At 42.9% G+C, this 22,300-nt stretch overlaps 1 protein-coding gene across 1 annotated transcript in view; it reads left to right on the forward strand.

Moving 5' to 3' along the window:
• Nucleotides 1-22,300, forward strand: part of DNAH11 (dynein axonemal heavy chain 11) — a 311,018-nt gene that overhangs the window by 24,550 nt on the left and 264,168 nt on the right. Inside the window, exons 4-6 of the mRNA XM_036759767.1 lie at nt 664-853; nt 8,001-8,100; nt 16,357-16,568. Coding sequence (XP_036615662.1) covers nt 664-853; nt 8,001-8,100; nt 16,357-16,568 — 502 coding nt within the window. The remainder of the gene's footprint in view (nt 1-663; nt 854-8,000; nt 8,101-16,356; nt 16,569-22,300) is intronic.

A 22,300-nucleotide genomic window follows, 5' to 3' on the forward strand; every position in this document is an offset into this window, starting at 1 on the left:
AGGAGTGCTAGACTGGAGGTAAGGAAGAACTGGGTTCTAATTCTGCCTCTGCCACTCCCTAGCTGTGTGACTTTGGATAAGTTACTTAATCTCCCTGATCAGTGTGGTGCAGTGTTCATATGTGTATATACAGAACACACGTGGGGATCTAGAATCTGCACATATGTGTAGATAGATACGGCATAATGTATATATGGACAAAGTGCTATACTAGAACCCATAACAGAAAGACCTGGGTTCCAGTGCTGTCCCTGTAAGACCTTGGCAAACTACCTATCCTCTCAGAGTCTCAGGCACCCTGCAACCCTGAATAGAAAGTTTGCAGATTTGCATAGGTGGAGGGGAGACCCACGGTATTTCATTCCCTTTTCTCTCACAAGTGCTGAAGAACAGCTCAGTCTTTAGGAGAACAATGCTTTTCGCCATCAAAAAACTTGCATGGGGTCAGTGGAGATGTGTTCTTGCAACAAAGGAAGTAACACAAACAAAATTCCAAGAGAGGTCGCCTCAGTTCAGAAGCATCTAGGACTTATAAAAGACATTTGCTATTTGAGGAATGTCATGTAAAAGGGAAGAAAATGTAGATAATAGATTTCTGCTTCTGTCCTCTGTTTAGACAAGGCTAGTCTATATAATCTTTGTTATCACTTTTGATGTTTGTAGACAAGACTCGTATGAAAGGGCGGTCCTCCATGCCATTGAATCTGTGGTTATTACGTGGTCACATCAAATCCAAAAAGTCCTCCAGAAGGACCCAGGGCAGTCTCTGTTGAAGGGCATTCACTCGGACCCTCAGGCAGAACTAGACTTCTGGAAGGCAAGACGGGATAACCTTCTGTGCATCTATAATCAAGTAAGCAAAAGCCCAGTGAACTCCTTGCCCATGTCTATCAAGCTGATGAGTAAGCTTGGCATGAATCTTATCCCTAAACCACTGATTTCCACTGATGGGGTGGTGGATGGGTGGGTGGGAATCTTGTTTGATTTTTGTGATTCTGCCTCTGTCGCCCCTTTCTGAGTGCTATCTGAGATACTTACTTTGGTCCCCTTGTGGTAGAGCTGTGATCTCCTGGATGGTTGCTCTCTCTTCAGCAGTGAAGATCTGGATTTCTCATTCTGTGCCATTCTTGTCTGTAATCTTCAAGTGGTTCTGTGATCTCACCAATGTGGCTATTCCCTCCAGCGTACAGATTACAAACCCATTTATAAAGGCAAATTCTGCATGTGTCTTGTCATTGTGCTTCTACAAGTTCACACAGGGCTCCATCTTGATACCACAAGCATACCCAAAGACCCCTTTGCCCCCTTGCTGTCCTTAGTGTTATCTCTGCTCTCTAGATCTATCCCATAGCTTCCATAGAAGACCTGTCCAGGGTCCTGGAAACCTTCTTCCTATCTCCTTTAACATCCCGTGGATAATGGGTTAGCACTTAGGTTGTTTATTTGTTATTTCAGCGTCAGGAACATAGTAGGCATTTAGCATCTGTTGATTAATCTCTCGTTTTCTCCATGACCAGCTCACCCCCTTTTCTGGTGATATCTTCTCTTGATGATGCTCCTTATATTATTTCTTGCATGTGTATGTATTTTTAAAATGGAGATTAAAAGTAATTGTCTTGCTCACTTTTGTTGATATGATGTGATTATCCCTGAAAGAGTTTTAGCAACTCTAGGGAAATCACAAGACCCAAAGTTGGGGTTTACTGCTCCAGGCAACTCTCTGGGGAAGCTTGAAAATGTGAAGAGCCAGTTGGTCTGAATGTGGGAAGCAACAACAGCTTCTATTTCTATGATACTTTAACATTTCCTTCATCCATATGGCCTGGCCTGGTAGGGGGAGTTTTGTCAGATTTGACTTGGGCATTTCTACTGCAAGACCTGAATCAGATCCCCGAGCCCTGCTAGTCTTTAAATAGAACCCCCAATTCTTGCCTTGCAGAGATACTTGCCCCAGCAGAAGGCCAGCTCCTGGAAGGCAGAGACTAGTTCATTTTTTTTTCTTTGGATCTTAGCACCTACTACAGTGCCTCACACATAGTAGAGATCCCCAACACTTATCATAGAGCCTGCCTATGATAGGTACTTAATAAATGTTTGTTGCATTGTTGAGAATGAATGAGATAAGAATTTTAAATGTAAAAAATTCCTCTTATTTCATAGGGTGCTAATATGCTTAGTGTAAATTTTATCGATATAACACGATGAACTTTTAAAAAACTTTATTCCTGTCCATAAAGGTCCTACTTTAATCCCCCTTTGTGACCTGTAAATGACTCTGGATTCTCAAAAGCCCAATCAGTGAAACAGCAACTCTAATGAGTTACTACAATGTGCCATTTTCCACATCAAACCTGTCCTGATCCCTCCGACCTTCCCTCCAAATTATCTTGTGGTTATTTTGTGCACCAGGCATCTTCTCCAGCCACCTATAGCTCTATGGGGCCTGCCTTGCCCCTACCTGGGTTCCCTTCTTGCCTCGCCCCACACACATACAAACACAGCTGCCTGGTTGTCCTCGGGCAACTCCACCAAAGTATGATTAACATACTTCCACCTCATCATACCCACCCCATTCCAGTGACTGTAAACCCTATAAAACAAATAAAAATTCCAAACTGTTTCACAGAACTGTGTGACCTCTTTCTGTTTCTGGAGTGATAATGTCTGAGTGGCAGAAGAAGAGACAGATGGTGTTAAGATCCCACAGTTGTTAGTCTATAAATATTAACCTAACAGTTGGTACTCTTAATGCAAGATGTTTGTCCAATGGCCAGTAAGTCATACTACTAGAGGAACTAAGCCATACCCACACGGTTGTTTTCTCTGAAGAGGAAACCATAGGCAAGTGGCAGCTGATGGAAGGAATGCTTTCAGGTTGAATTTAGAGGCACAAAAACTGGAGTGAGCTTGGCTTCATCATGCACCCAGAGGCAACAAGGAGCTGAGGATTTCATGGGAAATTCAGTCCTTTACTTTGCAGTGCCCAGGGTGCTCATAGACCACAATGGCACCATGAAAATAATAAGTATGGCCAAAGCCCCAATGGGGCAGCTAGGTGGCACAGTGAGTAGAGCACTGACCCTGGAGTCAGGAGGACTTGAATTCAAATCCGGCCTCAGACACTTGATACATTTACTAGTTGTGTGACCTTGGGCAAATAACTTAACCGCAATTGCCCTGCCTTACCCCCTCCAAAAAAAAGCAAATTATGTCGAGAATTAATGATGAGTCAACAACCTATAGATGACTTAGAACTCTCATGCTTGAGCATGATGAAATCTTACCTCAAGAAGAGACTAAGAAGGCACAAAACATGAGGAAGACAACTCCTCAGACTGACTACATCTTAACAGACAGGAAAACAACTGTTCATCAGCTACAGTCCTCATCTCAGGACCAGCTGATTGCATGCAGTCAGATTGTTGACAGGCCAAAGGAATGAATGAAAATCGATTTTAAGGTAGAATGAAGAATACCAATTAGAAGACATAGGAAGCAATCCCAGCAGATCATCCCTGGCTTATTGTAATTGGCTGCTAACTCTGACAAATAGGAAAGGGACTGAAGTAAACATAAAAGCTCTTCTTAGAGAAGTTTAATTGGTTCAATTAAACTGCCTCAGTTTAGTCATCTGTAAAATGAGCTGGAGAAAACAAACAGCAAACCCCTCCAGGATCTTTGCAGATCCCAAATGGGGTCATGAAGAGTTGGACATCACTGAAATGACTGAACAATCAAAAGTTGATACAAAGCCCAGCCACAGTTTGGATTGGCTCAAACAGTTCGGAAGCCACTTCAGCCAGTATACATTTAATCCATTTACTCTGCAGGATGATAGGAAGCCCCAGGGCAGCACTGGCAGTGAATGCAAACCACTGTTTCAAAATGTAATAGAGGAGAAAGTTGGAAGGTGAATGCTGTTTTCCTCATCTGTGGAGTAAGAGGGTTGGAGGAGATGATTTCTGAGGGCCCTTCTAACTCTAGATTTCAGTTTCTACGTCACTAAACAAGGAGATGCAATTGAAGGGAAAGTGAGTCTGCTGAGACATTCCCCTTCATTTTAGATGAGTGCCACTGTCTTCTGGATGTTTGGTGAAAATGGAAGAACCAAAGGGAAATGAAACCAGTTCAGAGATGTTTCCAGAAGTCATCCATTTTCTTGAGCAATGATAATGGAACCAGTACATTTGGACTCTACTGCCTTAGCACTTGATGTGGAGAAGTGCGATGGTATTTAAGGGTCAGTCAGTTACAAGCATTTCTTATGAACTGATAATGTGTCAGGCAGTCTACTGAGTTCTGGCGGTGCAGGCCTGGCCCCTCAGAGCTCACATTCAAACAGGGGAGGCAATGTAGAAGTGCCTAGGTTCCTCGTAACTGGCAAAGATCCATAAAGAGTAAACAAGATACTTTCAAAAGGAAGGCATTAGTAGTGGAATGCTGGGGAAGACCTCTTGCTGAGGCAAAATTTGAGCTGAGTATTAAAGCAAACCAAGAGCAGAGATTAGGGTGGAGAACATCCCATGCTGGGGGAAGGGGAGGCAGCCAGAGACATGGCATGGAATTAGATGATAGAGGAGTTGCACGCAGGCCATCATAACCGGGTTGGAGAGTGTGTGGAAGGGAAGGAAATATGAGAAAATTGTAAATATAGAATGGAGTTGGATTATGTAGGGCTTTTAATACCAAAGAGAGGTCTTTCTATTTGATTGCCCTCCTGGTCGTACATCTACTCACACTCCACAGAAGGAGCAGTGGAATGGGGACGGATGAGGCAGGGAAATGAGACCAACATAGAAATCAAGATGTGTGGTGATGAGGACCTGTACCAGGGTGCTGGTTGTGGTTAGAAATGGCAGAATTTGACAAGAAATTGGCTATGTGGAGTGAGTGTGCAGTTGAGAACCTAGTCATTGGGAGGATGGTGGACTGGTGGCCTCAACAGTAATGGGGAAGTTCAGAAGAAGAGAGAGTTTTGGAGAAAAGAGTATGATTTTGGTTTTGGACATAGGAAATTTGAGATGTTGTAGCAACAACTCTGTTAACAGCTGTTGTGGGGGTGAAAAACCAACACAGGCCCAACAAAAAGAATGCTGCCAGCACAGGTTTTTTTGATCTGCTTTACTAAGGAAAGTAGCATTAAGGGGTTAACAGTCTTACTTTAATCCAACATGTACATATAAACTCACTTAGTTCAAGAGGAAAGTCCAGGAACTTGAACTTCAGAGCAAATACAAACAAATTATAAACATACACAATATAAACAGACTAAATCACAATTCGTAGTTACCAAAAAGGATCAATATCTGAGTTTCATGAGCTGGGGAGCTCTTAACAATGACTGGTCCAGAGTCATGCCCTCCTCCAGTGGCTCGGAGCCCCCAAGCAAACAGTTCTGTTCTCTCTTTTTATACGGTCTTTAGACAGTCATCAAACATCATCTGAGTGACCAGAACTTAGGTGCCTACTATTGGCTCTGGTCTTAGCAACTCCCCTTAGGGCCCTGGGGCTTCATGCCCACATCGGCTTAGCACCTAGTAATTAGGGGTTTAAGCCTGGGTCTTTGCACCTAGTAAGGCTCAATCAAAGACAATTAATTTAGCATTCTAAAACAGTGAAAAAGTTCCAACTTAATATTACTGATGTGTATACAATGTCCGATTCAAGATGTCCAAAAGGCAGCTGAAGATGCAAAACTGGAAATCAGGAGAGAGGCCAAATAAATAGATTTAGGAGTCATCCACATAGAGATGACATCCATAGCTGCTGATGAGAATATCGAGTGAAATAACAGAGGAAGAAAAGAATAGGGCTGGACAGAGCCTTGGGGGATGCCGATGGTGAGTAGATGCGACCAGGATGAAGATCTTGAAAGGATCTGAGGAGAGGTAAGACAGGGAGGAGCCAAACCAAGAGAGAATAGTATAAGGAAACCTTATAGAGACCATCCAGAGGAGAGTGATTGGCAAAGAGAAGAGCAGTCAAGAAAGATGAGGTTGGAGAAAAGGCCGTTAGATTTAGGAACAAAGATTATTGTTGACTTCAGAGGGAGTAGTTACATTTGAATGATGACGGCAACAGCCAGCTTGCAAGATTACAATTGGGTTGGCAGGGAGAAAGTAGAGACACTGAGTATAGGTGGCTTTCTCAAGGACTTTAGCCACAAAGAGGAGGAGAAATAGAGGATGAGAGCTAGCAGGGATGGTTGGATAACGTAAAGATTTTAAAGAATGGGAGAGAAATGGGCATATTTGTAGGCAGCAGGAAAGCAGCCAGTATATAGGGAGAGATTGAAGATTAGTGAGACAGTGAAGGTGGGGGGGGAGGGTGCCAACCTTTTGGAAGAGGCTAAATGATGGGATCAAGTGTGCAAGTAAAAGGGCTTGCCTTGGAAAGGGAAAGGACAGCTTCATGTGAGACAAGGGAGGGAGGACATGGTGAACTGAGACTCCTGAGAGCTATAAGAAGAGAGAGCTATAAGCTAATGGCCTCAGATTTTTAGCAAGTATGAGACAAGGTCCTCAGCAAGAAGGGAGGAGGTATGGGAGGCTGAAAGAAAAATTTTAGGGCAGCTTCTGTGGTGAATGGGATAGTTCATCAGTTAGGAATGTGTAAAAGGATTGCTTTGCCACACTGAGAGGCCAGTTGAAGTTATGTAACAGAAATTTGTAGTGGATCCAGTGGGCATGGTTTCATGCTTCCTTCAGTAGCGTGTGAATAGGAATGGAAGTGAAGAGTGATTCACCAAGGGGTCAAGATAGTGAATGGAGAACAGTGTAGCCAGTGCAGAAGTGATGGCCTGGAAAAGAGCTGATGGTGGTAGAAAGGGAGTCTGGAAATGTCTACAGAGAGCAAGGCTGACTCCCCACTATGACCAGGGAGTTGGAGGAGGGTAAAATAGAGTGAAAATGCAACCAATACCAGAAAAGGTGGCCAGGGATGCAGAATCATCAGCAGGAGGGAGCCAGATCTCAGTAAGAGCCAGCAGATGGAAGGAGTGAGGAAAGAGAAGATTTGAGATGAAAAGAATTTTGTCAATTATCAGATAGTCATTCCAGAGAGCACAACAGAAATTCATATAAACATGTTTCTCTCTCTCTGCCTGTGTGCGTGTGTGTTTCTCTCTCTCTCAGACTGGATTGTGTTTGGGAAGTTATGGCAGTGCTTCCAATTATCCCCATGTTGTTCTCTGTCTCAAAGACCCACTTTTTTGGCATCAGTATTCTTGTGATTTTATCTGGCTTCATGAAACATTGCCGTCTTGGAAAAACCAAAATTGTAGTCCTTATGAAGGGCAATAGAAAGATGTGTGGTGCAAAACTGGTGATTAAAAAAGCATTTTATAAGTGAAGGCTTTTGCATGAGAGGTATATAAAAGACGTAATCAAGAACACATATGACTAGAAAAGACTGGATAGATCAGTCATGTACAATAATGAGAGGTACAGATCATGGACAGCCCAAATGTGCTAGTATCCATTAAATATTTAAATTATATTTTTATCAATAAAAATTAGTAATTCAATACATTTGTTCTCTTTCCCTCCCCCCCTTTGGAAGAAGAAAAAGACAAACCCTTTGTAACAAACCTGCCCAGTCAAGCAAAACCACTTCCCACATTGGCCATGATCAGGAGTGTGTGTCTCCCACTGCATGTTGAGTCCATTTCTCTGTCCAGAAGTGGGGAGCTATTCTGTCCATTAAATATCAGAGAAATGAGGAAACACTTGTGGAGGCTGGTAAAAGAACCATTTGGGAGAATTTGTGGGCGAGAATCCAATAAGATGCGAAGGCAGAGATGTGGCATGAGCCATAAAATATGGTTATCTTGCTTTTCTGTCCTGCTGTCTTTTGGACATTGGATCAAATGCTTTGGATGTTACACATGGTGTACACTGTGTCAAGGAAAATCCAATTGAATAAATTATTTTTTCCCAGGAATCATTCTCAGCTCCCAACTAATTCAGCTTTATTTATAAAACGTATTGTCTTTCTCCTAGCTTCAGACTCCCGTGGTCCAGAAAATGGTCCAGATCCTGAAAACCAAGGAGAGCAGTTATTTCCCTACTTTTGAGGACACTTTCATGGTTGTTGAAGCTGGTAAGGATGATTTGGATATTAGTATGACCTTTGTGGTGTGTGTGTGTGTGTGTGTGTGTTCGTTCCCATATAATCAATTGATCTTCTTTAATAGATAGCTCAAATTCATCACCGTGTACTAGATCTGTAACCAAATATTGAAATGCATGATTAAATACATTATTACTTGGCTTGAGTTCCACCAATTTAATTTATTTCTGTGAAGTTTACGTTGATACTTTTTCCTTTCATAAAAGTCAGGATAAAATATAGTGATAATTAGAGATAACTGATGTAAAACAGAATGTCGGCCACGATGTGCGTGTACTCAGTCTGTGGCTGTAGATTTATTGCTACAGTAGACCTGTTACTGTAAGGAAATTACTCACTCTAAGGAGTCGGTGTTTTGCACATATATCAATGACATACTAGTAAAACATAATGATAGATGGTTAAAAAACTTCCATCTAATGCTTACATTTAAGTCTTCTGATGATAAATACAACTCCTGATGGTGCCAGACTAGAGTTCTAATTGGAGTTTATTTTAGTGGAATCCAGCAGAGGTCATAGTCTCTTCTTGTTCTAAGAGTTTAGGATTCTATAAAAAATGGTAGCTTTAGTATTCACTTGAACCATCCTGGTCAGCTGTATTAGCCATTGGTGTATAGTTCCCCAAGCATCTTTCCTGTCTGCCCTAATCACAATACCTTACTAATAACTAGCATTCATTTAGTACTTTTAGGTTTGCAAAGTGCTTTACAAGCCTTATCTCATTTGCTTATTACAACCACCCCAGGAGGCAAGTATTATTAGGTCCATTTTACAGACAGGGAAACTGAGGCAAACAGAATCTAAGTGACTTGTCCAGAGTCACAAAGCTTATCAGTGTGGATTTGAAGGATGTAGCAGGATTTGAATTCGGGTCTTCCTGACTCCTTGCCCAGTGCTCTGTGCTACTTAATATGTTTAGGTCATAAGCATTTTAAAGTATGGTTTTAAATATACTTTGAAGATATAAGGAACACTGTTCCTTTAGGTAAGGAGAGACACATGGTCAGTGCTGATATATAGCTTTCTTCCTCTTTGAAATTACATTTTATTTTTATACAAATGTTTTCGACTGAGTCTATATTTTATATTTACTTGTATATGTGTTGTTTTTTTTTCCCCAGGAGAATGTAAGCCCTTTGAGGGCAGGGGCTATTTTGTTTTTGTTCTTACAGTGCTTGGTGCATAGCAGATATCTACTACATGTTTGTTAAATTGAATTGGAAGAATGGGCTGAGCCATACCTAGAGTGAGGTGAACGGAGCTTTGTGTGAGGGTGCCAACAGAACCTGTATCTCTTTAGTGGGTAGAAAACGTACCTATTGAGGAAAGTACAATGAGTGAAAATAGGAAGCTACTGGATGCTCCTGCTATAACTCTGGGGATGGGTATCCCCCAGGGACTTCCCTAAAAGTGGCCTTCCAGTGAGCTGGATTCTCTGCTTCTATCCATCAGCCTCTTGCCCTGATGACCTTTATTACATGTGGCACCAGGGAGGCACCTTCACAGAAGTCCTCTTTCAATCCATTAGCATGGGCTGGAAGTGACTTCTTAAAGGCTGCACCAAGCTAGGCCAAGCTCTGGAAGGCCCTTTAAAGGTGGACTTCTGGGACTCTTAGACATCCTGGTCCTAGCCCTGCTCATGCCTGGCCCTGAACACCAGGTCAGGAGGTCCCAAGGCATCGAGTGTCCTCCTCCTCCCCCAAGCTTCCCTGTCCATGGTACTGTGTGCTTTGGGGGCCCTGGAAGGATCTCTAGTCCAAGGATGGGCGGGTTCTCATCTTGTTTCCCTGGGCACGTGCTGCGTTTTTTATTTTAAATCAGGATCCCAGTCCTAGGGCCTGTAGGCTTTTGTGCAGCAAAGGCCTGCTTGTCTTCGGATTTTGGATTATCATTTAATCAAGTCATCTTATTTTTGCTGGTAAATGAAGGTGGAGAGCCAAGCTCTTTGGCAACCTTCCGTGCCTCCATCTAAACCAGAAGTTAAGCACCATGGTTCTGAGCTGACATTCAGTTCCATAGCACCTTGAGCCCAGTGGGTGCTTGATACAGAACTGTTGAACTGCAGTGAACCTTGCCTTCCCACCTGCAGAGTAACAGAAGCAGGCTTCATCAAGTTCCTGCCTACACGTTTGGTCCTTTTAAAGTCTATTTGTGTCTAATAGCTGATTGCATCTTGCGGTCTGATGAATATGGCCATTGACTTCTCTGTGACTTCAAAATAAGATGCAGTCTTTTGCCATCTTGGTATGTAGAGTGCTTTTCCTCTTCTTATACGCTAGTGCGTCTTTTTCTTTTTTGGACCAGATTTGTGATTCAATTAGTGTAGGGAACTTCCCATGAAGAAACTCTCTCCACCAGTACAGGTTGGCACTTTTGCTAAAATTTACAGTAGAGCGTTGCTTGAGGTGCTGACATCACAAGTGACTTGTCCAGGGTCACATGGTCAGTGTGTCAAAGGCAGGACTTCCTGACCAGGAGGCCAGGCCTCTAGCCACTGTACCACCCTGCTACCCATAGAGCCCCATCAAAACATCAGGTGATTCTGCAGCGGTTTTCAGAACATTCGATCTCCTGTATTTCTGTTTCCCAGAATTTGATTGGGATTGCTTTGGTTGCTCTGAAGGTGAGACAGCAGGGTTCAATTCAGTTCAGTGGCTTTGTATTAAGCACCTACTGTGTTCAAGGTACTGTGTTAGGTATTCTTGGGAATACCAAGACAGAAACAAAGTCGCCTTTGCCCTCAAGGACATGTTATCTCTAATTCCACAAATAGTTATTGAGTGCCTCCTGTCTGCCAGGCCCTGTGGAGCCAGAGACAAAGGTGAACCAAGGCTGTCCTTCAGAGACCTTACCTTCTACAGTGGGGATACAACATGGATTTTTTTCTTTAAAGTTAAAGCTTATTTTTTTAAAACTAACACTAGGCCCCTAAGTCTCCCACCACAGAAAATAGAGAGCAGCTATATGTGAGCATCAAGCATCTATTTGTTTTAATGCCAAGTGTTCATGCATGGGGAAAATTCTCACCTTAGACCACAAAAGGGGACAAATTCCAGGGACCTAACTGAGCTCTTTAAAAAGTGTATTAAGTGTGTTAAGTCCTGCCCTTCCAAATGTCACACAGGAGAAAGATCAAGCCTCTGTATATCCATTTAAATTGGTGCATTTTCCAACCATTAAAACCTCTGTATATACCATGAGTCCTTGAAGGCTACTTCACAATCCGCTTAAAAGTTCCAAGTGTCCTTGTGTCTAATGGCTTATAATGAACATAAATGGTTTTGTTTTCATCGAGAGCAGATGAATTGGGGAGCTCGACCAAAGGCCAACAAATGGGCTGAATAATCGGGTCACTGGTAAGTTGCTCCGAAATAAAAGAAAATGAGAAGTCAAATGAAGGAGAGGGCAAAGGGCAGTGTTCAGGAGGCAGTGACCGGCAGGGTTCAGAGAAGGGCAGCAATTTCAGTGAGACAGAGTGAAAGACTCTTGAGAGGAAGGCACGGACAGGAATGGGAGTCATCGGAGAAATCTGGCCTATCCTTCCAGGGTTGAAGAGAGAAGTAGGATTTGGCTAGCCCTTCTGGCTCCCCAAATAGGACCTCAGGGAGGCTGTCCAATCAATAACACTAGCCTGGGCTTGGAGTCTTGGTTTGCCCTATTGGTGGGTGACTTGATAATTTGACCTTGGGGCAGCTAGGTGGCATCATAGTGCACACAGTAGCAGCCTGGAGTCAGGAAGTCTCATCTTCCAGAGTTCAAACCTGGCTTCAGATGCTCACTAGTTGTGTGATTCTGGGCAAGTCATTTCACCCTGTTTGCCTCAGTTTCCTCATATGTAAAATGAGCTGGAGAAGGAAATGGCAAACCACTCCAGTATCTTTGCTAAGAATACCTCAAATGGGGTTAAGCAGAGTCAGACATGACTAAAAAAATGACTTAAGAAAAATCCCTTAGCTTTTCTGCATCTCAAATCCTCCAGCTTCAGAATGGCTATTCCCCACTCCTTCCCTCCTTATCATACTAAAGAAAACAGAGCCCAGGGACCTCTCCATATTGGGCTCCTGGCTCTGAGTCAGTCTGCTCTTTATTCCATCCTTCACACAGAGGCTAAAATCATCCTCCCAAAGCACCAGGGTGACGTTGTTGTTCCCCTCCTCCCTGCTTGCTGCTTCCCTATCGTCTCCATGAGAAAATGCAAACTCTTCAGTTGGGCCTTGAAAGTCCTCCTCAATGTGGCTTCCATCTGCTGCCTTTCTTCCCCGTCATTCCTCTTTTATATTCTCTGTTCCAGGCAAACTGGTCTGTTTGCTCTCTCCTGCACTGGCCACAGCATCTCCTACTGCCATTCTTTTGCTTTGACTGTCCCCCATGTTTGACATATACACCCTCCTCATCTCCACCTCTTACTTCAAATCCTGGCTTGGGTTCCCTTAGTTGTTAGCATTCCCTCCCTCCATGTCACTTCCTGGTCACCATTTCCATACCATGCCATATGCCCTTGGGCTGTTACCCTCTTTTCCTTCCTTCCCCCTCATTAGAACCTTATACTCTGCCCCTGGAACCACTCTGGGCTCTGTTGGGCAAATGTTTGCCTTTCATTACTCAGAACCAGTCTTCTAAATCCTCTCCTACTGCTATCTCTGAACCATGTTGCCCACCTCCCTTCCCAGCTTCCCTCCATTGCAATGAGGGCAGAGACCATGGGTCTTCTATTTGAATCCTCAGCACTGTATGCAATGTGCTTAATAAATACTCTATTTCTATCATCTGTGTCTCTGCATGCCTACCTGGGCCTCTCCTGATCATGTATCTATCCCTGTGCAGATTTTATCCCTCCAGTAGGATGGAAGTTCCCAAGGACAGGGAATGTTTTGTTATTGTGTCCCCCCCCCCCAATGCCTTGTACATGTCTTCCTTCAGGAATGCTTTCTGGATTTGGGAAATGCAACTTGTGTCAGGTGCCGATTGAAGAAAGAAACAGAACCAATTCCAAAGAATGGCTGAAAAGCTTGGTCATGCAGTAATGACCTACTTAAGGGATTTTCAAAAATGTTTTGAGAGTTCTTTTAATTAAAAAAGTCTTTGAGGCTTTGGAGGAATAACATGATAAACCCTAAGTATTGTAGTACCATTTATTATGCAGGATAATGGGCATAAAAGGACCCTGAGAGATCATCTAGTCTGTTAGCCTTCAGGGGAGAATAAACCATTTCAAATAGATAAATATTGTTTTATTAAAAACAACCTGAGCTCTCAGGAATATAGAGCCCACAACCTGTCACGGTAGCCTATTACAGTGTCCTTTAACTCCCAAGTTCTACCACGGTAATTCTATCTTATCAAAATGATTCATGCCAATTTATCCTTTCTCCTCTTTAATGAGGATAGAAGGGAGCTTGCTTCCCAAGCCATTTCTTTTCCAATAGATGTCTCATTTCATCAGTTAAATGATTCCCAACTTGTTCTCTGGAGTGAAGTGTGTCATCAGTTGGGGTTTTTTAACCTTCCTTCAAAGACTCTTCTTTTCTTGCCATCTGGAGTGGTGACCTTGGCTCACTTTTAGGAGTGAGGTAAGGATAGACATTTACCTCTGATATCACTGGTATAGGAAACTTTTGTCTGAATAACCTCCCCCTATCAATATAGCTGAGCACTGTCTTGGAGAGTTGCCTGGAACACTGAGATGTTAAGTGACTAGCCCAGGGTCAGTAGGTGTCAGAGGCAGACTAGAAACCAGGGTTTCCTGGCTTCCAGACTAACTCTCCCTTTGTTCTAGCTTGCTACCTCTTACCTCTGGGGATGAGGAAGGAGGAGCAGATAGCACAAGGTTACTGGTCATGGCCCAATTTCCCTTCCTTCCATGACCAGCAAAGTGGGATCAAATCCTAACCAAAAGGACACATTTCTCCCAGCAGCTTAAGAGAAAGGAGGGTCGTAACCACTATCTGCAAGGATTTGAGGAGCTGAGATGTGGAAGAGGTATCATTTTAGTTTCTGTCTGGCCCCAAAGGGAAGAAAAGTGGGTAGAAATCACAGAGCAGCCAATAAAAGTTTGATGTAAGGAGAAAAAATGAACCTAAACTGGAAAGCTTCCTAATGACTAGAGCTTTATTGTTTAATTAGTGGGGCCATCTCAAGAGGTCTTCAAGCAAAGGCTGGGTGATCATATTTGGATAAGTTGTAGAGAGGATTCTTTGGCTGGCATGAACTGAGATGTGGTTACTGAGCTGTCTCCTGATTCTAAAATCCAGCAATTCTATGAATTACTACTAATACTATGAAGTCAGATCTGAAACTGATACAGGAATTATAATAGGATGCTAGATTCAGAGCTGAAAGGAGCCCTTCGAGATTGTAGGGTTGTAGGACTAGAGTGCAAAGCACCTCAGAAGCCATGGAATCCAACCCAAGATGAGGAAATGGCAGCCCAAAGAGGGCAAGGTTGCCAAGGAGTGAGTGTGGCAGTGTCAGGATTTGAACCCACGTCCTTTGATTCCAAATCCAGCACTTTTCCTGCTGGCCTTTATATAGCATTTGAAGGTTTGCCCAGCCCTTCCCACAGACTGTCTCGTTTGATCTGCACTACAACCCTGTGAGGTGGGTGCTATTATCAGCCTCTTTTTTTAATACAAGGAAACAAGGAAGAGGGTAAGAGATTTGCCCAGGGTCACACAACTAGTAAGGGTTTGAGGCAGGATTTGAACTTGAGGCTTCTTGACAGCCAGTCCACCACTCTGTTTCCTTATCTCCTCCTAGGATTCAGGGTGAATTAGGAGATAGTGTGTTTGGCACAGCTGGGGAGAGCAAAAGAGGCTCAGACTGAACAGGACTTGATAACAAAGAATCAGTTAATTTCCAAGGTCCCTTCTCACCCTATGATTCTGTAATGATTAAGGCACCAAACTGTGCTTGGACTTTCCTTATTTCAAACTGTACTTGTACTTTCTCTCTTCTACCAAAGACCTATTTGATGCCTAATTATGATGGGGAGGGAACCTCTGGAGTCCCAAAGGTTTTGCCAGCAGAATTTAAGCTCTGGAAAGCCTTATCAGGTGGGAAAGACTTTCATGGATGGGATAGTCCCACTGATATCTCAAGATGTGGAAGGGATCATCCCTCCAGCCTTGACACTGTAGCGCATCTGGAGGCTTTGGTTCAATTTTGGGTATTGCAGATTAGAGTGAACAATGATAAACTGGAGACCACTTCCAAGGAGGTTCAGCCAGAAGAGTAGAAGGTCTACAAAATTATGGCACTCAGGGATGAACTGAAGCAGTTGGGAGAGCTGTTAGCCTGTAGTAGGGAAGACTGAGGGAAGTAGGCTCTCTGAGAGCAAATATTTGTAGGGTTGTTTCATGGAAAAGAGATTAGTCTTATTCACCTTGGCCTCAGAATGTGAGAAATACTGGGCAAAATGGAGATACAAATTTAAGTTTGGTACCAGGAAAAATTTCCTGACAACTACAACTATTCCAAGTTGGAATCAACTGCTTTGGAAAGTAGTGAGCTCCCCTTCCTCAGAGGTCTTCAAGCAAAAACTGAATGACCACACATTGGACATATTTAGGCATTGGGCATGGGTTGGACTACATAGCCTTTCAGGTCCTTTCCCTTTCTGAGAGATTCTGAGATTTTAACATTTAGTATGCTATCTTCTATCTACTTGGTGTGCACACTTGGGTGTGTGGGGGGTATGTACTTATCTATTTACACGTAGTTTCCTCCATTAGAGTGATTTTCTTTTATCTTTGTAGTCTCAAGCTCAGTGCTGGGCACAGAGTAAATGCTTAATAAATGCTTCTTGATTAGAGAAGATAGACATTGCCTAGTCAGTAGATGAATTCTTTGGCCAAGAAGCAGATTACAAATCTAAAATGATGCTCCAGACTGTGCTTCTGTAGCTATCTGTCCAGTCTTCTAAAAGACTCATGATTTAGTTATTCTAGATCACAGGTTCTTCATCTAACATCTGTGACTTTTAAAAAAAAATTGATAACTGGATTTTAATATATTTGGTTTTCTTTGTAACCGTATACTTAGAGGCAGAATCCACTTATTCATTTTCTTGGGGGAGGAGTGAGGTTGGTTTGGGCTTATGAGCTCATTCCTATGGGGGAACTCCCAGGATGGAAACTTCTTTCACAGAGCCAGGTCAGTGTAGACACTAAATGTGGTCCAAAGCTTCTAGATTTGACTTTGCTTTGCATTGCTGCTTCCTTTCCAGCTCTTCTTGAAGCCCAAGATATAGAACTGTACCTGAGACCACTGAGCAGACACCTTCAGCGCCTTAAGGAGACCGAGTTCCCACAGATTCACTTCTTGATTTCACCTTTATTTCACACCATCTGCCTGATTTGGAGTCACTCCAGGTGTTATAACACACCTGCCCAGATAATCATTTTGCTGCAGGAATTTTGCAATCTCTTTATTGACCAGGTATGTAGCATTTAAGGAAAAGCTTCAAGAAGAAGAAAGGATTTTCTCCTATGTTTCAGATTCTGATTAGAACTGGTGGGGAATGAAGAATTGGGGCCCAAAGTGACCCTCCTCTTTTAGAAAGCATTGTTCAGTAAACATTGACTTAGTTTCTTCTCTCTATGAGGCCCCTGTTCTAGGCTTTGGAAGACAAAAGGCAAAAACAAGATAACCCTTGCCCTCAAGAAATTAATGCTCTGCAGGCATCTGGGTATGAAAAGGCTTGCTTGTAACTAATGCTACCTAGCTTACATGGAGAGCCTGAAAGACTCTAGGGGTCACTCAGCTCTTTCCTGCTGGGCAGTGCATTCCCTTCTTTTAAAAAATAATTTTTAATTTATGGAATAAAACATTTCCATAACATAGTACAAAAATATGATTGTATGATTGTTGGGGCTGAGTTGTGTATGATGTGATTCTAAAAAACAAAATTGGGTAGAAAAGGGTTAAAAGAATTATATCTCATAAAAAACAGGGCATGAAGCAAAGGACTAATATGAAAGAAGCAGGTCAGGTGGAGTACTGGTAATATTGGAACCTTACTCTCCTCTGGGTTGAAGAAGAAAGAATGTATACATCTGAAGAAGTTTAGAAGTCTTTTGACTTGAGAAAGAACTTTGGCTTGCAGGAGGAGCCCATGTGATGAAGAGAAATGAGAAGAATCTGAGGAAAAAGCTCTTCTCCCCCCATCTTCTTCCCACTCTTCTCCTTCCCACCTCCTCTTCTTTCTGCTCCCCCTCCCTGTCTCCTCTTCTTCCTTCCCTCTCCTCCTTCTTCTTTGCTCCTTGATGGAGAGAAGCTGCTTGGCTCTCAGTGTTTGCAGCATGGTCACAGGTGATGTTGGACAGCTCCATAGTGGGCTGGATATGAGCATCAATCCAAAAAGTACTTTAATGTCTAGAAGAAGGATTTACTCCAGGGAAATTTATTCAGGTGCAGATAATTAATAAAGCTACTGAAATGGGAGAATACTGAGTCACCGTGGAGAGATGTTCTACTCCTGAATAATGTAATTATCATTTGTAATATATACAGCTATACAACAGGTGTATATACAGACATATGCCATAGAATGTGGTATACCACACCATGTATCCCATAGGATTGTAGATTTGGGGTTGGAAGGGACTTACCCCTCCAGCTTTTTTTTTTTTCCTTTCTTTTTTTTTTTTTTTTTTTTTTTGCTTTTTGGCAGGGCAGTTGGGGTTAAGTGACTTGCCCAAGGTCACACAGCTAGTATATGTGTCAAGTGTCTGAGGCCGGATTTGAACTCAGGTCCTCCTGACTCCAGGGCCGGTGCTCTACTGACTGCGCCACCTAGCTGCCCCTACCCCTCCAGCTTTTACCATTTGCGGTAACGTAGGCCTGGAGAATCAAAGTGACTTCCCCAAGATCACACAGGAAGTAATTGGCACAGCTGACATTTAAACCCAGGCCTTCTGACCCCCTCCCCATTCTGTGCCTTTTCCATTTTGTTATACTATGACATGAAGCAGGAGCCCCAACCCACATTATAAAGTTGTAGATATCTAAAGGTAATAATGCTGGGCAGCTGTAGCAGCCATCTTCCCTGCCCTTTGTGGAACTCTAATGACTTCCTCCACAGCTAATTTACTGTGTTTGATGGAAAATGAGGAACAGCGAGGCTCTCTGGAAATCAGACACTTCTTACCAGGAGGACTTCTAGACAGAACGTCTTCCATACCAATTTGGCAGGTCTTTTCCCACCCCTTCCATTCTTGAAATCTTCAAGTGGAAGTTTCTCTTCCAATGGGAGATTATTTTTTTTTCATCCCTGGACATTCTGCCTGCTCTGCAGGCAGAGAGTCCCATCTTAAGTGGCTTAAGATGTCAGAGCTTAGTTCAAGTGGGCAGGGAGATAATAGGACACATAAATTGGGGCGGGAAGGAAATCCTTTCAACTAATTACTAATACATCCCACTCGAATGGATTCCATTACACTCTCCATTGAGATGAGCAATCAATTAAGTCACAACTTTAAACTAGTATGTGAGTAAATGAAACACTGGAGGCCCTTGGCATTGTTAGGGAATAGATTCCAGAGGTTAGTCTGTTAAGTAAACACTTGTTAAACATTGATTAATGTGCAAAGCACTAGAGTAGCTGGGTCTGAAGGGGTCTATAATAAGGATAACTAGGGAGGGCCTGGAAGGAGTTAGTTTGGCTTATGCAGTTTCCTCTGGTTCTTCTCTGTCTATCCCTTTCTTTCATCCCATTAAAACTCAGTTTCCTGAGACTCTTCTCTCTCAGCTGGGTTAGGGGTCTGGGGGGTGGTATCAGAGTCAATTCAGATGAGATTTTTTTTGATAATTACATTTAATTGTTAAACTTTTCAAATAATCATCTATAATCATTCTTGACTTATTTTAATTTATTTATTTTTTGAATTTATTTTTAGTTTTCAACATTCATTTCCACAGGATTTTGAGTTACAAATTTTCTCCCCATCTCTACCCTCCCCCCACCCCAAGATGTCATGCATTCTAATCACCCCTTTTCCCAGAATGCCTTTTCTGGGGAAAATTCCTTTTCTCTCTACCTTCTTATAGGACAAGATAGATTTCTATACCCCACTGCCTATATATCTTATTTTCCAGTTGCATGTAAAAACAATTTTTTTAGCATTTGTTTTTAGAACTTTGAGTTCCAAATTCTCTCCTTTCTTCCCTCCCCACCCACCCTCCTTGAGAAGGCAAGAAATTCAATATAGGTTATACATGTATCATTATGCAAAACACTTCCTTAATAGTCATGTTGTGAAAGACTAACTATATTTCCCTCCATCCTATCCTGCCCCACTTTATTCAATTTTCTTCTTTGATTCTCCCTTTTCAAAAGTGTTTGCTTTTGATTACCTTCTCCCCCAATCTTCCCCTCTTTCTATCATCCCCCCTCTTCCCCTTCTCCCCCCTAGTTTCCTGTAGGGTACAATACTCCATTTAACTAGTTAAAAGACAGACTGGTTAAAGTCCACTTTGTGGCCACTTAGTGTAAGGCAGAGAATCTTAACGTTAGAGAACTTGGCTTTTTTCTAACTGCTGAGCCCTGTGCTGCTTACAACACCAGTACTTAAATGGCACACTCTTTTTGAGGTCTTTGCCTGCAAAGTTGCCTTTCTCCAAGTGGTTCATTTTAGGTCAGTATGGCTTCCTCAGTTTCTCCAAAGGCTGTGGATAATTGAGCTTCATTACATCTTGGAGGAGTCTTCTTCTCACACTAATAATTGTTACACCATTTGAGCTGTCACCCAATAGCTGAGTGGGTTTCCTATGGAGCATTCTTCCCACTTGTCCAGCCCTGTGGAGTTGGGTGTTGGTCAGTCATTTTTCAGTCATGTCTGACTCTCCATGACCCATTTGGGGTTCTTTTGGCAGAGATATTGGTATAGTTTCCATTTCCTTCTCCAGCTCATTTTACAGATGAGGAAACTGAGGCAAATGGGGTTAAATGACTTGCCCAGGGTCACACTGCTAGTAAGTGTCTGAGGCCAAATTAAACTCAGGAAAAGATGAGTCTTCTGACCCCATGCCCAGAGTTCTATCCACTTTGACACCTAGGTACCCCTTTTTTATTGAAGATCACTAAAGTGTTCTATAACTGAAGCTTTATGGGTTCAAGCTCTGCCTCTGACAAATTCCTAATGTGTGACTCTGGGCAAGTAATTTAAACTCTCCGTGCCCCTGGCAAGTGCTGATCTCTGTTGGGAGAGAAAGGCCCTTACCAGGAGCTCCCTACACTGATAAAAATGACAGCTCTGTTTAAAAACAAAAGTACAGTCTATAGTTTAACCTTTGGATTTTCTGTGAGTCTCAGAAATTTGATTTTTCAAAATGACTACAATACAAAATGCAACTCATACTCTTGTAATATGTAACACGAGCACTAGACTTTTTCTCTAGTTTTCTAAAGTTGAGCAAATCCCTTAACCTCTCTGGGCCTAAAAGAAGGGGGTGGGTTTAGATGGTCCCCAAGACCCTTCCTCGCCCCAGGTTCTCGCTCCTCCAAGGCCAGCCTTCTGTCCTTTATACCATAGTAGACTTTCGCTGTTATTTTAGCAGCACATATAATATTTTGTAAATGAAGCCATAGACGAGTTTAAAAACTCCTTGGGAGCAGAGGCTACCCCTCTTACTTTTTCTCCGGGTTAGGCAAAGAGTAGGTACAGTTATTAAATTGTAAGTCAGATAATTTTACTATTTGCAAGTCTGGGATCAGTGCAGGGCTAGGTGCTTTCCCAGCAGGTATGGTGGCTCTCACCTCAAGGGGCCAGGAAGGATTGGAGGTCCAAGATGACCCCTATGCTCCCCTCCTCCCACCCACCACCCATTCCTGCCTCCCTGGGCTTTGAGAAATGAGTTCACATGGAACGCAATGAGGCCAGGAGAATTCTATGATGCTTGGGTGGGAAAGGTCTCTATGAGACCTACATGTTTGGCTAATAAACTAAGGCATGGACTCCAAATTCAGTCTGTTTGTAGGAACGTTTGTAGATTAATTGGTGCTAATCCCTTAATCCAAGGCCATTCTGGATGTCAGACACCAAAGGCAGCCAGTTGTGGTGGAAGGTGTGTGAAAGATTTGGGAGGTCAAAGGCTTTCCTGATGTCCTTAAAAAGACTCAGTGAATGCCCACCTCTGTGGGCCTGACTTAGAAGCTGGGGAGCTGATTCCTGTAAATTCTCACCTCTGTTGTTGTTGTAAGCTGGGCCAACTCTGCTATGCAATAGGATGACTTTTCCAGCCTCCTCTTTATGAGGCAGGTTTGTAGTTTGTCAGTTGTCAACAGAGAAAGAGGTTGTTTACTCTGGTTCAGCACCAACACCACCTTTTGTCGGTGACCCAAGTTTTGTTTCTTAGCGTTGTCTTTATTTGCATTGGGAGACTATCGTGTCCATTGTTCCTTGGCCTCTGCTTTCTTTACTCTGTGGCCTTTCATGCAAATCCTGCCTTTCTCTGAATTCTTCACACTACAGATCTATTTCTTTTACTAGATCTTCCTTGGTCCCAAAGTTACATCCTTCCAGGTGCTCAGGTTTGCCTCCGGGGAGTCACCCTTGACTCAGCCCTATCCCTGGCCCCCAGCACCCAGCCAAGTGTCACACCTGCTTTCCCCCTTCATTATTTTTCTAGCCATCACCCTAGTTCGGGTCCCAATCACCTCTCCCCTGGGCTACTGTAATAGCTCCTTAATTGGTCTTCCTGCTTCTGGGATCTCCCTTTTCTAATCTATCCCCCATGCAGCTATTAGATTCATCTTTCTTCTTAACAAACACAACCAGCCACATTTCCCCTCTGCTTAAAAACTTATTGCCTCTATGATAAAATGCAGAATCTTCAGCCTAACATTCAAAGGCCTCTTCAATCTGATTCCCTCCTTCTTTTCTCCTTTGAATTCAAGGTCTTTCCCTTCATTCATTCTCTGTTCCGGTCAAATAGACTTACTAGTTGTTCCTTGTATGTGATATTCCCTCTCCCACCTATGTGGGAACCTCTGCAGACTGAGGCTCTCTTGAGTATCTAGAATCTGGATCTGCCCTTTATCATCTGGCAGCAGCCTAGCTTTTCAAGCTGATTCGGCATTACTAGTCTCCATCCACACAGTGTTTGTGCCAAACTGGCTTACTTGCTGTCCCCCGTGCCTTTTCATTTGTTGTCCTTCATGCCTGGAGCTC

Source organism: Trichosurus vulpecula, chromosome 5 (assembly GCF_011100635.1).
Source record: "Trichosurus vulpecula isolate mTriVul1 chromosome 5, mTriVul1.pri, whole genome shotgun sequence".
Taxonomy (NCBI): Eukaryota; Metazoa; Chordata; class Mammalia; order Diprotodontia; family Phalangeridae; genus Trichosurus; species Trichosurus vulpecula.